The sequence below is a fragment of the Medicago sativa genome, chromosome 4 (assembly GCF_051527215.1).
Source record: "Medicago sativa cultivar Bolivia chromosome 4, Bolivia_mono, whole genome shotgun sequence".
Taxonomy (NCBI): Eukaryota; Viridiplantae; Streptophyta; class Magnoliopsida; order Fabales; family Fabaceae; genus Medicago; species Medicago sativa.
The window spans coordinates 74,467,927-74,483,913 of record NC_140752.1 but is presented as its reverse complement, the minus strand read 5'-3'; the positions used below and the strand labels follow the sequence as shown (position 1 = coordinate 74,483,913).

Below are 15,987 nucleotides of genomic sequence, written 5' to 3'. Positions count from 1 at the left end.
ATAACAAATAACAAATATATTTCTACATCAAATAACAATTATATTATGCTAGTAAATATCAACATAACATAACAAAATATCACATAAATCATGTAAATCATACCAATCATATAAATATATTCTAAAACTAATTAAAATAATTAAATAATAAGGAGGGCGTTACAACTCTCCCCAACTTAAAAGAATTTCGTCCTCGAAATTCAAGCACAAGAGAAAATAAATTTAATTATTGTTTCTTCAAACAAAACACAAAATCACATCAATGTTAGTCAGTTAAACATGATCACATAATAAAACATAACTACTAACTAGAAAACATGACGACACGACACAACGACTTTTCTACTTGGCCGGACGGACCGAGCTGCTCTGATACCAATTGTAACACCCCGTTTTCCCAACGTAAAAATTTCTTAAATAAAATCAGAGTTTTTCATCATAAAACGGAATGTCACATTTCTTAAAAAAACGTAAATGGAATAATAATTTATCCTTCAAAAATATAACAACATAATCTTTAAAACTTCGCAGCGGAATAGTTTGACAACTTAAATAATCTTTGGCACAAGGGCCTCAATATAAAATTTCATAAAACTTAGTTCAACATCAATTCTTGAAAGATTCATAAAGTAATACGTAAGGAACAGAAAGTAAAGACATAATCTCATCCCGTTACGTATCAGAGCACCTAAGACACACTTGTGAGGAGTCCACTCACGACCGCAACTAATCCTGGTTACCTGCAAGTTACCCATACGAAGAGCAACATTTCCAAGCAGAGGGGTGAGATTTCTCAAACAATAATATAAAGCATATAAATCATATAAAGTACATTCAACAACTTAAACATCTTATAATTCATTAATCATATCTAACAACTTAAACTTTCTTAACTAGTGTCACTATTCTTCCTATATTAGTCATATACTTCATCTTATATTATCAATAATATCACATACATCATCACATATCATCATTAGTAAACATGTAGCATCATATCATAAATCACATAGCATCATACCATAAATCACATAGCATCTTATCATAAATCACATAGCATCTTATCATAAACAACTTCATAATCAATCATCATAAACAACTTCGTAATCAATCATCATACACATCATAATCATTCATCATCTTAAGCATCATAATCATTCATAAAGCACTTCATTAATAGCTCATCAACTTGACATCTTAACATCTTAACAACTTGATGACTTCATAACGACTCGACGACTTAACAACTCTTATCATCTCAACGTCTTAACATCTTAGCATCTTGACAACATATGGATCACATAAATAATTCATGTCATATCATAATATAACAATATCAAATGATAATAAACAACATCTTAAAACATCATATTCATCAATCATAAACAACTTCATATAAAATCGTATTTAAACATCAACAATAATTCACTATGTATCTTTGTAAAAACATAATAAATTATCCACAACATATTTTAATGTCAAACCAAAGCTACTGGAAAGATATCACAAATATCAACAACTTTCATGTTTACAACAAAGATCAATTCAAAACAGAAACATATGAACAAAACGCAAAAACATGAAACAGAGAATGCTGTCACCGAACAATTTTGCAAAGACCTCCCTGTAGTATTTTAATCATAACTCAAAGACCAAACATCATTTTCACGTCAAACCAAAGCCACTAGAAAGCTAACAAAATTATCTAAAACTTTCATGTTTACGCCTAAGACCAATTTTGTACCGATCAGTACCAGTTTTCATTTTAAATTCGGAAAAGTTGTGCTGAAAGTCCATAAAAATTCAATGTGACCTACATGCAGTAATTTGACCATAACTCAAGTTCTATAAATCCTATTGACGTGAGACCAACGACATTAGAAAGCTAATATCCATACCTACAACTTTCGTGTTTACACCTAAGACCAATTCCGCACTGATCAATACAGGTTTTAATATCAAAATTCGAGCAGAATGCAGATTTTCTCCAAGTTTCACCTAATCTCATGGTTCTAACCTCAAAACTACTTCCAATAATCATCATATGGATTATCTAAGGTTTGTACACAATTTCTACATCAATTCAACAAGTTTTCATCATCTAATCATCAAAAACTCTCTCAAAACCCTAATTCTCAAATTCTCACAAACTCTCCCCAACTTGTTAGATGTAATCTAATGATTTAACAACTTAATATTAATGCAAGATAGTCTCACCCTCACCTTAGATTAATTCCTGAATCAGCAGCAGCGTTCTTTTCCTAAGGTCTTCTCCTCTTCTCTTGACTTTTCTCTTCTCTTCTCTTCTTTCTTGTTCTCCTCTTTTCCAAAAAGCGGTTTAAGGTAAACTCTTTCCAACCTAAGCTTCTCTATTTATAATACTAAAATATTCTTCCCAAATCTATTTAGGCTCAACAACTTATTCTTCTTTCTATTCTAACCCCCAATTTCACTCACACTAATAATCCTCATAATCTTATTTATTTCTAAATTAAATAGATCTCTCCCCCACTTAATAATAATAATACACCAATAACAAATATATCTCTAACAAATAACAAATATATTTCTACACCAAATAACAAATTTATCTATAACAAATAACAAATATATTTCTACACCAAATAACAAATATATCTATAACAAATAACAAATATATTTCTACATCAAATAACAATTATATTATGCTAGTAAATATCAACATAACATAACAAAATATCACATAAATCATGTAAATCATACCAATCATATAAATATATTCTAAAACTAATTAAAATAATTAACTAATAAGGAGGGCGTTACACACTAGCCGTCATAGGTTGAGAACCGGAAAAGAGTTGTGTCTTGGACTCGGTTTGATCTTATCACACGTGTCCGAGGAAGGAGTATTTTGAGACTTTTTGGAACTAAAAGAATGAGGTTGTTGAACTCGGAAATAATAAAGCTTGTAATGTCCAAGGCATAGGCACCGTTCATCTAAAGATAACATGTCTACCACTGTCAACCACTTATTTTCATTCAAATCAAACAACCTCGGAAACCTATCTCGTAAAGACATATCCTCTAACCACCGATCCACCAAAAAAATGTATTTTCAGCATTACCAACCTCTCTCCAAACATTTTCCTCAAACCAACGTCCCACCTCTAGACCAACTCCATCACAGATACGCACCAACTCCTTCCACCAAACAGACTCATCCCAACCACCCTCCTTCACACAACAACAACAACAACCCCCCCCCCCCCCCCCCCCCCCCCCCCATAACGAGCCGACAACACTCTAAACTTCAAACCCCCTCTATCCACCACCATCCTCCAATGCCATTTTTCCAAAAGAGCAACATTCAACTTCCTTGTCACGACCCAAAAACAATCATCGTGACCGGCGCACGAACTAGATCATTCTAGCCCGGCAAGCCTATTAAACAAATTTGACAACTATAATAAATAAATAAATAAAAATTCCAATTTGAATTTCATTTCAAAGAAATGTTCACTGAAATTTCGACAGAGTTTCCTCTGTATTTTCAACATTTCCAAGATGTAAATCCTGTTTTAAAAAAACCTGTTCTATCAGCCAGAATCTCCAAATAACATCTTTATTTTCATACTAATTGTACAATTTGAAAATAAAGCATCCTATCAGATAAATACTTCTGATTCAAAATTTCTATCATATACTTCATATATATAAAGTTTGACATTAGTCTATAATCATTTTCTATGTCATCAAGATGCGTCAATATTAACGTTAATCAATTTCATAATCTAAACAAATGGCAATATCCATATAATAGAATGGAACCTCATGAATTCCATTAACAATAGCAAGGACAAAGTGAGTCCTTTCTCCCCATAGCATCAGAGGAATCAATGCTCCGCTCGGCACCAATTCTAAAATTCATTTCAGCAACAATAAACAATCATATAACAAATCAAATATAATCATAATCACCACAATCATATCAATCACAATCAGGTATCCAAAATGTCGTACTCTGATATAACCTATACTTTGACATACTTATCTGAGTATGTCTCTGATCCTTTACCGATAACAAGTTTCAGCTAATTAAGCCGGAGTTCCATAAGTAATATTCCTCATTTCCAACTATTGGTAAAATGCGCATGAAATATTTCTCTAATCATTCTAACATAACTTTCATGTTAACATGTGTATGCTATGTTAGTATTCATGTTGGAGGGTTCTTAGAATTTTTCCTTAGTTCCATAATTGAAAATTTTATTTTCTTTTCTCTTTCAAATATTATTCGAATAATTCTTGACTTAAAATTTCATATCATTAATTATACATTTCATTCGTTACTATGAGCCGTACCTCATAGGCTACATTATCTCTCGTTGTAGCAAACAGAGTTTCATATTCGTTACTATGACCCGTACGTCATAGGCTACATTATCTCTCGTTGTAGCAAACGGATAAAAATTCATTACTATGACCCGTACGTCATAGGCTACATTATCTCTCGTTGTAGCAAACGGTTTACTATGACCCGTACGTCATAGGCTACATTATCTCTCGTTGTAGCAAACGGTTTACTATGACCCGTACGTCATAGGCTACATTATCTCTCGTTGTAGCAAACGGATATAAAATTCATTACTATGACCCGTACGTCATAGGCTACATTATCTCTCGTTGTAGCAAACGGAATTTTCATATTCTTTTCTTTTTCTTTCTTTTTCTATGAGCATGTTACTCATTTCAATTTTTCTCATCATTTCCATTTCTTTGCGATTTTCAATAATTCACTGTGAGCATATTACTCATAGGTTGCATTTTAAATTTTCTTTCAAATCATTTCTATAAGTATATATGCATCAATTGCGTTGTTAATTTCCCTCCAACATTTATACTAACATCAACATACTTATTAACATAAAAGACATTTTAGAATTAACAAGTAAAAGAGCCTAATCATGAAATAATCATTCTTGCTATCTTATATTCATTTTACTTCAAATGTACCATTCATATGGCATAATAGAAATGTTTGCACAAAAGACAAGTAATTCATAAAATGGTCTAATTATTCGTATTATCTTAATAATCTAGCATAATCATAATCGATCTTCAAAGGTGGGTTCTAAGCTAAAGGAACTCATCTTAACATTTTTATGAAGTCCCGGCGCTCCTCAAGTCCCATTTCAGCTCCTGCTATGCCCCATAAGCTCTTTTTTTGCCAAAACAGCTTAACTGCAGCTTATGGCTTCTGTACGCTCCCATTTCAGATCAGACTTCGATCCAAACTATTATTATGTCTACTAAACATATACATTCAATTCTGGACCCATTCGTTAACTAAAACTCACAATTTAGCTTATTCGGTAAAATCTTCGTCTAAACCCGTAAGCATTTTCATGCAGAATTTAACAAACTTCTATTGTGTTTTCTGAGTTCGTTTCTAATCCAAATCACACGAAATTTATATCCGATTTGAAGGGAATTGAATGAGGAATCTAAAACTTAAACAATAACTCAATTATAAGCTACACAGAAACAGATACGAATCATAAATCAAAACCTGCGTTTATTAAGATTCCATGAAATTCAGCCATAGTTCCCACAGCCTAAACATACAACACAAGCTCTATCTCCAACAACTCTTGGGTCAACTTATGCTCCTAGAGGTTCTATCACACAAGCTAAGCTCCATGTTCAAACCCTTGCACCCGAAACTTCTGCTCCAAATCATTTCTTCAATTTCTTACCTCTAGTTCCAAACCAAAGCATAACAGTTTCAATAACCCACAAGTAAGATCATTGTTGAGCTCACAAGCAAAATATCCCAAATTAGCTTATGGAGGGAGATGGTTCGGCTGAGAAGGGAAAGATAGGAAAGGTAAATTTCTCCTAAATCAATTGCATGATTGGATTGAATTTTGGTTGAATGAGGATTAGAGGATTATGAGTGGTGAGGAAAGGGAACACGTGAGAGATGGAGAGGGAGCAGAGAAAAATAATTCCCTGTTAGTGAGAGGAAGTACGTAGAATAATGTGGAAGCTTGTGGGTTTTCCACTTTTAAAAAAAAATCTTGAGTGACAAAATTACCAAAATACCCTTCGTTAATTATTAACCATTTAATTTCTCAAGTTCGTTAAAATAATGTGTGAGATATTTACCGAATATCATCGCATTTCTCAATAAATAATTAACCCTTTAGAAATTATTTTCGTTCCGACATGTTCAACTGATACGACTATCTAATTAAAAATTCAGCGGAATATTACATTCCTCATCCGCCTTACCCTTAAACCTCCATGCTCCAATTTCTCGAACAAATAGATTCTCAGTCAACCTAAGAAACTTTGCTATCCACCTTACATTTATATTATACACATGAATTTTGTTTGCAATCCATATACAAGATTGAATTAATTTTAATTATTATTATGCAGGCAACATTGAGCAAAAGTGGTTGCTATTTCAGTAGTAGATTCTTGATTCAAGTTTTCGGATGAAATCAAAGTTGTAAAACTTTTTTTTTTGTCAAGTAATCTAGTGGTTAGAATTCACGTTTTAAGGTGAATAAATAGGGTGTCCGGGGTTCGAATTTCAGCCCCTACATATAACAATGTATTGTCCATGCCAACTGAGCTATGCTCACGAGGACCAAAGTTGTAAACCTTAGTTAAAAAGGAAGTTTAGAAGACATCGATCCTTCTTATTCAGTTATACAATCAGAGCATGATATATAGTGATGCATGCCCAAAAAAAAAATATTTTCTATTTCTTAACATCATTGAGGAAACAAAATAAATTCCAATATATATGAAGCATGTTGAAGTTAAATATAAATTAAGTGGATTTGAATTAATTCACATTCTTTGTCATCTTTTTGTATGGAGGAGTCAATTGTAAGAAATGGAGTAAACACAAAATCAGTATCTAACTTTTTAGGAGATTCTCAAATAGGTCATGAATATACTATGAATATTTCAAAATATCTCTAACTCTATGAAACTGTCAAATTGATCCTTATATTTAACTATTTACTATCAATACGGTTTTTATATTTTAATAACTTACACATCCATATATCAAACAAAACAAAAAACTACACATCTTTTGTGTTAGTTTTTATAGGTGTGTGGAAGTCTCTTTATATTGAATACCAATAATAACTATATTAGTGTTTATTGTTTGCAAAAATTCATTGGCATCCGAATGTGATTGCAACAGCTGATGATTCACTGTGCCTTACCTTCAATTGCCAAAGACTTGAGTTTTCCACCTAAGGAATTTCTGTGATTCATCTTTGTTAAGTTGAATTCTTGTAGATCCTGTTTATAAACCCAACGGTACCCACAATTCTTCACTTCTATTTTCAAATCATTTTCATATCTACTGGTATCAACCCAGAGAGTTCTATTCAAAAGATCCGAGGACAAATCCAAAGGGAAATAGGTTAGCCAGATGTGATTTGATTTGGCCGTAATAAGTCTGTCATTGAGAGTTACTTGAATACCGGTATTGCTTTTTTCAATCACTCTGCCATGAGTATCAGTAAATTCCAGTCCCAAATAGGTGTGTCTCGATGGAGAACTCCTTCTCATTGTTGGATGACTCCGAGGTGTCATATAAAATACTACACAACATACACAGCCAACGATATTATTGTTATTGTCGTGCATAATCGGAGAAGAATCTATTCGTATTAAATTACCCTTGCTCTGATTGTTGAACCAACTTGGCATTTCACTACCTGGAGTAACAATTTGAACCCTATCAGAGGAGTCATGGGAGAATTGTCGGTTTGCCTGAATGAATTGTATCATCCATGAAAATGTCATGCTACTCCAACGTTCCGTTTCACCCAATTTAGGACAGTTGAAAATGAACAATCCTATAGGCCATCTAGTTCCGAATGCAGGAAGATTGTTTTTATAAAGATCGTGCTCAATAGCAGTAGGAGAAGGAAGTACAGGCAAAGATTTCAACAGCTTGCAATGCTCTAAGCTTAAATATACAAGTTTTGAAAGCTCCCTCAGACTAGGTACTGTCACAAAATTGTTTCCCCCTAAATTTAATGCTTCTAACCAATATAGACATCCAATTGCATTGGGGATTTGAAGTAGATTACAAAAGCTAAGGTTAAGTTCGCACAAGCTATGCAAGGAAGAAAACAAATTTGTGCGTGTTGTGGGAGTCTGCAATGAGGAATGGTTAGGCAACATGTTCCGTTTCAAGCTACAGGACGTCGTTGATGAGGAATGTGATGCTCTTATATTCAAAGGCCTTGGATTGTTGCTGAGTAAGCCTATTATACATTTGCAATCTTTCAAATTCAAGTAAACAAGCTTCGTTAGAAGACTAAGAGATGGATCCAACTGCACAAGTTTTATACATCCTTCTAGATCTAGCCGCTCAAGATTCGGGAACTCTCCAAAATGTGGCATCTTTATTAAATTTTTGGAGTGGCTTAGATCTAAATTTCTCAATTTAGGCAGATGCTGCAACATGAAAAAAAAAAAAAAACTAGAGGCATTATTTTCTTGTTTATAATAAGCTTACCTTCAAAATGGGGAAATAATAAATTATTTCTAATTTGTTTATATTTTTATAAAAAATAATAATAAGAGAGTTTATAGTACCTTTTTGCCTTTCCATAATTGTTCTATGCTGCTATACTCCAAGATCAATTCAACAAGTTGATTAGACTCAAAACTTGATGGCAAATACTTGAAAGGATATTCACTCCACTCAACATATCTTAGTTCTTTAGAAAAACAACTAAGGTTTCCTGAGGTGTTCACAGGACACCTGATGATGAGCAATCTAAGATGTCTCATTTTAGACAAGTGTTCAACTATCGTAACCATCTTTGCATCATCTTCACCGTCATTTTCATGATTCAAAACTATGGCTTCAACATTCTTTTCCTAAAGCATTGCAGAAAAGAAAAACAACTTAGAACTTTGAATATGTATAGTTTTAATAAAATGAAAATAAGTTTTTTTCTTTCAAACAACTACTTACCATTTTCTCCAACATGACATCGTTGACTTGTTGAACGAACCATATCCTCCTCCACTTTCTTTGCTCTTTGCTTGAATTTTCTTGAACAATTTCTCTCCCTAGCTCTTCCAACAAACCATGCATGTGAATAAATCCATCTGCATCAATGCTTATAAGTGATTTATCAATGAGAACTCTTAAACCAATATCGGCATGAAATCCACAACAATTTAAAACATTTTTAAGATATTTCCCCCAAACTTGATTGAAAAAACAAGCAATGTGAAGAAATATTTCTTTTTCCTGCTCCTTTAGCCCATCAAAACTTAATCGCAACACATCCATAACATCCTTCTCTGGACTTTCTTTGAGTCTAGCCAATGCACTTCTCCATTCAGATATATCCCGACCAAACAAAAATGAACCCAATACTTTAATTGCAAGTGGTAGGCCATTGGCATAATGTAGTATGCCATTAACCAACCCTTCATAACTATTCAAAATATGATCAAGTTTGAAAGCTTTTCGACACAATAATTGAAGAGAGTTAGTCCAATCCAAGAGAGGAACTTTGTAAACTTCATCTACTCCATAATTCTTCAATATATGCTCATCTCTAGAAATTATAATGATTTTACTTCCCTCACCTAGCCATTCACGACACACACCTATTTTTTCCAGTTGTTCAACTTTATCAACATTATCAAAAATCATGAGGACCCTTTGACGACATAGTCTACGTCTAATCAAGTTAGATGCAGTGGAAAGATTGCATATCTGATTGTGATTTTCACCGAGAGTTTGATGTAGAATTTGCTTTTGAACATCGAGTGGCCCATCATGTAATCTAAACATTTTACTTACATCGTCGATAAAACAGCATGCACCAAATTGATGAGAAATTCTATCATATAGAACCATGCCAAGGGTTGTCTTCCCTATTCCACCCATCCCACAAATTCCTACAACATGAACATCATCAACAGAGTCCAAAAGTAAAAGCTTTTCTAATTTTTGTCTAGGAGAATCCATCCCAACTAAATCGCTTGAAGCACTTGAAGATAATTTGCAATCCAAAATAGTTATTATCCGTTGAACTATCTTTTTAATCTCTAGAGATTGTCGCCTGAAAGATTAAAGAAGTTGACCATTGACACAAATCATCACATAAGGAAACAAAAACAAAAGGCACTCTAACTAAACAAAAAATTATCGGTTTTTCTTCTTTTTGAGAACTATAGTATAAAAAGGAAAAGTGAATTCAAATATATATATTTCACAGAGAGGAAAGATTATTTACTTATCACGTAGATCCCAACCAGAGAGATCAGCGACTTGTGTCAGAGCTGCCCTCCATCTTAGCACCATTTGAGAATCTTGTTGGAATCTGTGTCCATGTTGTTCAAATGCTTCACTATAAATCTCACTTTGCTTTCGCACCACAGAAGGATCAACATCATAGAACACAGGCAGAACATGTTTTTTAGATGCTTGAACACAACATAGGATGTATTCCAATTCTTTTAAGCACCAAGTTGAGAAAGCATAGTTCTTTGAGAAGACCACAACGAAAACCTGAGACCCTTCAATTGCATGAAAGAGTTCAGGTGCTATGGATTCACCTTTTTGAAGATTAGTGTCATCCCTAAATGCCAAAACACCTTTTTCTTCGAGGGCATCAAAAAGAAAATCAGTGAAGTTGTTGCGAGTGTCTTCACCTCTGAAGCTCACAAACACGTCATAAAAATTCTTTTTCTTCTTTGGCATTGTCACCAGAGCTAAAGAAGAGGAGTTGCTGCTGCTAGCCATATGAATAAGATAAAAAATTTAGAAGAATGGGTTGGATTGGGAAACATGAATCTAAGTGGAACACAATATATTAATAATAATTATTATTATATAAAAATAAGCATGCAGGGGGTGATACCGATGGTAGCAATGATTTTTTGGCACCTTCTAATTAATGACGTTGATATGGGGAACTTCTAGGGTTGAAATTTCAACGCTTTGCAATTCTTACGGATGTAATTTTTCATTTGCATTTATTTGCACTTTAATTCGAAATTCCACCTTCTAACTAATTTTTCATTTGAAATTTCACCTTCTAACTAATTTTTCTAAGCTTTTATTTGCATTTGACTATACTTTTAATTTATTGTTTTTCATCTTTTTTAATATATACATAGATTTGGTTGAATCTTCCTATGTTCCAAAGGGGATGCAGAAGTATATTCCATTAATGTTTCAAAATATTTTTTCCCTGAAAAGAAATACGAGATGATCGAGAAGAGATGATTGATTAGGTTCATTGTCAAGCAAGAAATGTCGGATTTACTATTGTAATAGATAAATTTGATAGTGGTTCTGGATGTAGAAAACCAAAACTTGTGTTGGATTGTGAAAGAGGTGGTGACTATAAAGGAACAAAGAAGATCCTTAAACAAGAAGACACAAATTCAAGGAAAGTTGTCCATTTAGGTTGCGTGGTTATTTTAGTGCATCAAAACTATGAAGTCTTGGTATTATTTCAGGATTGCATAATCATATGATGGAGTCAAAGTTAGAAGGTCATATGTTGACCGGTTGTTTAAATCCAAAAGAGAAAGCGCTTGTTGTTGAGATGACAAGGAATATGGTGAAATCAAAAAATATTATGTCGACTTTGAAGGATAAACGGGAAGACAATTTGACGATTGCCAAGCAAATTTACAATGCACGACATAGATACAAAAAGACTATCGGAGATTCAAGAACATAAACGCAACACTTTTTGAAGTGTTTGAAAGACAACAAGTATGTTTTCAAGTATAAAACGGTTGGTGAGTTAAAAATTGTTCAAGATATACTTTTGACACATTTTGAATCTGTGAAATAGTTTAACAATTCTCCTACGATTTTGTTGATGGACTCCAATTATAAAATCAAGGGAAATGTTAACGAGTGCCCCCGGGGCACTCTTTAAGACCTTTCAAAGATAATTTTTTTTTATACAAATGTGTGTAATCAATGCATTGGAAATCGAAATATTTGACATTTTTTTATAAAATAATTTCTTCTTTTAGAATGCTTAAAGAGTGCCCCGGAAACATTCGTTAACGAGACCCTAAAATCAATCACTACATAATGTCATTGTTTGAGATTGTTGGGGTCACTTCAACAAACAAGACATGTTCCATTGTTGGGTTTACTTTTTTGACTTGTGAGAAAAAAATGATAATTTCACTTGAACAAAATGATAATTTCACTTGAACTCTACATGAGTGTTTTAATCTTTTGAAGTGTAAACAAAATATAAAATTTTTAAACAGTTTTATTTTCCTAAAAGTTTTAGTAAATAATATTTAATTATTTCAAATTTTAAAAGATATGAATAAACTTTTTTTAAAAAATAAAATAGATCATTTAAAGATCAAACATGTCCAATATACAGGAGAAATTCTCATGCCAATGATGTTCTTAAGTTTTTTCCATGCATAATTTTATTTAAACTTGTGATTAAGTAAATGTACCTATTTGTCAAAAAAAAAAAAAAGTAAATGTACCTATTGAGTCAATACACCCTGCATTATTTCGGAAAACCCTTCAAAATAATATGAGCAGTCAACCACTCATTGATAATTGTAGGACCCTGATTGTGTAGTCAATTCAAGCATATTGCTTCTTGACAGCTTCCTCATCTTGAAACTTTTTCAATCAAATATGTCAGTTTTTCAATCCTCATAACTTATGCAACGAATTCTATGTAGCAAGTGGCAATGCAGCTATCGATCATTATCATAGTACGATTTAAACTAATAATAGAGATTGTTTAAAGTTGAGTAGTTCGATCTTAAACCGCTACATTTAATTGCTTGCTGATGAAATATTTATCTAGTGAATCTAAATCCATAATTTCATGGACTTGTAATATTATTGTACCTCGTGACGTTTTCACAACACCGTTGCTAATTAAAAAAAATAAAAAATCTATGTGATCAATGAAAGGTTAATACTCGATATTTTTTGGAAAACAAGGATAAATGTCCGGTGAATCAAGTGAACTCTTGGATGCTTTGAGAAGATGAAAACAACTGAATGGCGCAAGCCAACATTATCACATACAATATTCTTTTGAGAACTTTTGCTCAGGCTCGGGATGTGAATAAAAAAGAGAGATGGGAGGTCGAAAACAAGAGAGATGTTACTTAAATCAAATATCCAACTGATCACCACGTCGGTATCGTAAATATGCTGTTACAAATAATCCAGCCAAAGTAATAGGAACTAGACCTAACATGATTCCAAACAGAGAAACTTCAATCATTTGAGTTTGGTTGAAGGGAAAAAAAAGTGGGGTAATATCTATCCTTAAATAGGAATTGGCAATTGACATGATAAGGAACTATAGAATATCTAAAAAATTCCAAAATTTACAATTCATCTCAAAATTTCAAATCAAATAAGCCATATCTTATTCAGACTAATAAAAAGACCCGCGGTTATTGTTAAAACTGCTAGTAGAAAACCAAAATAACTCGTTATAGTGGGCATAAGGAAAATAGATGAAATATGTTCTTTTTATACATATGTTTATAAAGCACTTTCCTAAGTTTCTATTTTTGAGATAAAAATAGGAAAATAACCAAAAAATACCACTTGAAAGATACAATTGAAAATAATTGATTCATGAATCAATTATTACAGACGAATAAAAATAAAAATTTAGTTACATAGGTTGGAAATCAATTCATCATCTGTGACATCCACCCATCATGTGATTCCAAATCAACAGATTTTTTGATCAACTCATGAGTTGAGTAAACTAATCGAATGAAAATATTTTAATTTTTTTATTTTAATAAAAGCTCTATCCTTTTACCTGACGACTAATTAATTCAATTCTTGAAATTGAAATAAAGAAATAAATTTAATTTAGGGGAATTAGCCACTTTAGTCCCTGAATGGGGAACGATTCGTCAATTTAGTCCCTGAATGCAGATAAATTGCAAAATAGTCCCTGAATGTAGACTTTGTTAGTCAATTTAGTCCCTGAATGCAGACTCCGTTAGTCAATTTAGTCCCTGAATGTAGACTTCGTTAGTCACTTTAGTCCCTGAAATTGACCATGCAGGGACTGTTTTGCATATTATCTGTGTAACACCCCGTTTTCCCAACTTGAAAATTTCATCATAAATCAGAGTATTTAAATCACAAACGGAATGTCACATACTTCTTTAAAACCACAAAATAGATAATAATAATTATCTTTCAAAATTCAACGTCAAAATCTATAATCATGCAGCGGAAAATATTCAACATAATAGAAGTCTTGGCACACAGGCCTTATCAGAAATCTCATAAGTCTTAGTTAATGTTTATTCATAAAAAGTTCATGAAAGCAAGCCCCATCCCGTTACATATCAGAGCACCTAGACACAAAGTGAGGAGTCCACTCACGAACGCCTCTAGTCTTTATTACCTGCAAGTTACCCATACGAAGGGCAACATTTTCAAGCAGAAGGGGTGAGATTTCACAGTCAATAAATTAAGCATATAACAACATAAAACTTTATTAACATATCAAACATTTATCATTTAGCATCATATCAAATCATAATCAGGTATCACCATATATTCAACAACTTAAGACATCATAAACATCAGCATTAATAATCATTTAGTATCATATTATTATCATCATCAATCATAAACAGACATCATCATCAAAACATCATCATCAAATCAAAATCAAACACCATCATCAAAACATCATAAACAAACATCATCGTCAAAACATCATCGTCAAACATCATCGTTAAATCATCATTAAATATAAGTTATGACGACTCTAAAATGCAACTACAACTTCAACAACAACTTAGACAACTTCAACAACAACTTAGACAACTTCATTATGCATGTGGTACCACCAGGGCATTAAGCCCTCTTCGCTAAGGTCATATTTGAACCTGTCGGGCATTAAGCCCCCATCGCTAAGGTCATATTTGGACCTGTCGGGCATTAAGCCCCCATTGCTAAGGTCATAAAGGACCTGTCAGGCATTAAGCCCCCATCGCTGACTATGCAACAACACAACTCTAAATGCAACTTGGACGACAACGTGAACATCTTATACAACTCCATTAAAATGGACAACTTCTTAAATCATGACAACTTAGACCGACTCATGCAACTTCAAGACATTAACAGTTAACAGCAGTAAACAGCAACAATTACAGCATATAGCAGCATTTAAAATAACATATCAACATTAGAGGAAATGAATCATAACAACTTATCATCATAAAGCATCATAAATAATTCTTATACATCATCACTACTAATCTCAGTCACCTAAACAGACTCCTCGAACTTCTGAAAGTATCCCAAACAACCCTCTTTATTACTTCTAAGATCAACTCATGAATACACTTGCGAAGGGGTCGCATGGAAAACAACTTGGGCAACTAACAGTCTAGCTCGCAGTGGCGAGCGATGCTGCTCGCAGTTGCGAGTTCAGGTCTTGCTCGCAGTGGCGAGCGATTCTGCTCGCAGTGGCGTGCGGTCTGGGTTAGCTCGCAGTTGCGAGTGCTCTAGCTCGCAGTTGCGAGCGATGACAGTTCAGGATCGGGCAGAAACCTAAAAACTTCAACTTTTCATATCTCTTCATGATTCTAACACCAAAACAGCATCTAATTAACACCCTAATGTATATCTGAGGTATGTACACTAGTTTTGTATCAATCTAACATCTTTTCATGGTTTAATCATCAAATCGGTCATATAACCCTAATCCCAATTCTCACCAAAACTCAACCTAATCATGTTAAATTCATTCTACAGAATTATACCCTTAATAATATTGAAAGTTAGTCTCACCCTTACCTGGATTGAGGCTTTCATACAAAATATATGACTCAACGGCATCAACAATTCCAAAACCGTTTCATAGCTTTGCATCTTCTTTCACCAGCATGGTAACTTTAAACGAGCACTGTTTTCTCGTCCACGTGATAGTAACTGTC

The 15,987-nt window shown here is 33.2% G+C and overlaps 1 protein-coding gene and 1 long non-coding RNA gene across 2 annotated transcripts; both read right to left on the bottom strand.

Moving 5' to 3' along the window:
- Positions 1-548: 548 nt before the first annotated feature.
- On the bottom strand, positions 549-5,687 carry LOC146931818 (uncharacterized). The gene is made up of 2 exons (XR_015006825.1): positions 5,549-5,687; positions 549-740 (listed from the first exon to the last, which is right to left on the bottom strand). It is a non-coding gene; the product is annotated as an uncharacterized LOC146931818 (long non-coding RNA).
- Positions 5,688-6,983: 1,296 nt separating this feature from the next.
- On the bottom strand, positions 6,984-10,830 carry LOC146931817 (disease resistance protein Roq1-like). Its single transcript, XM_085703403.1, has 4 exons — positions 10,284-10,830; positions 9,005-10,109; positions 8,620-8,907; positions 6,984-8,478 (listed from the first exon to the last, which is right to left on the bottom strand). Exons 1-4 carry the CDS (start codon positions 10,790-10,792, stop codon positions 7,216-7,218), a joined length of 3,165 nt encoding a protein of 1,054 aa, XP_085559529.1. The 5' UTR covers positions 10,793-10,830; the 3' UTR covers positions 6,984-7,215.
- Positions 10,831-15,987: the final 5,157 nt, after the last annotated feature.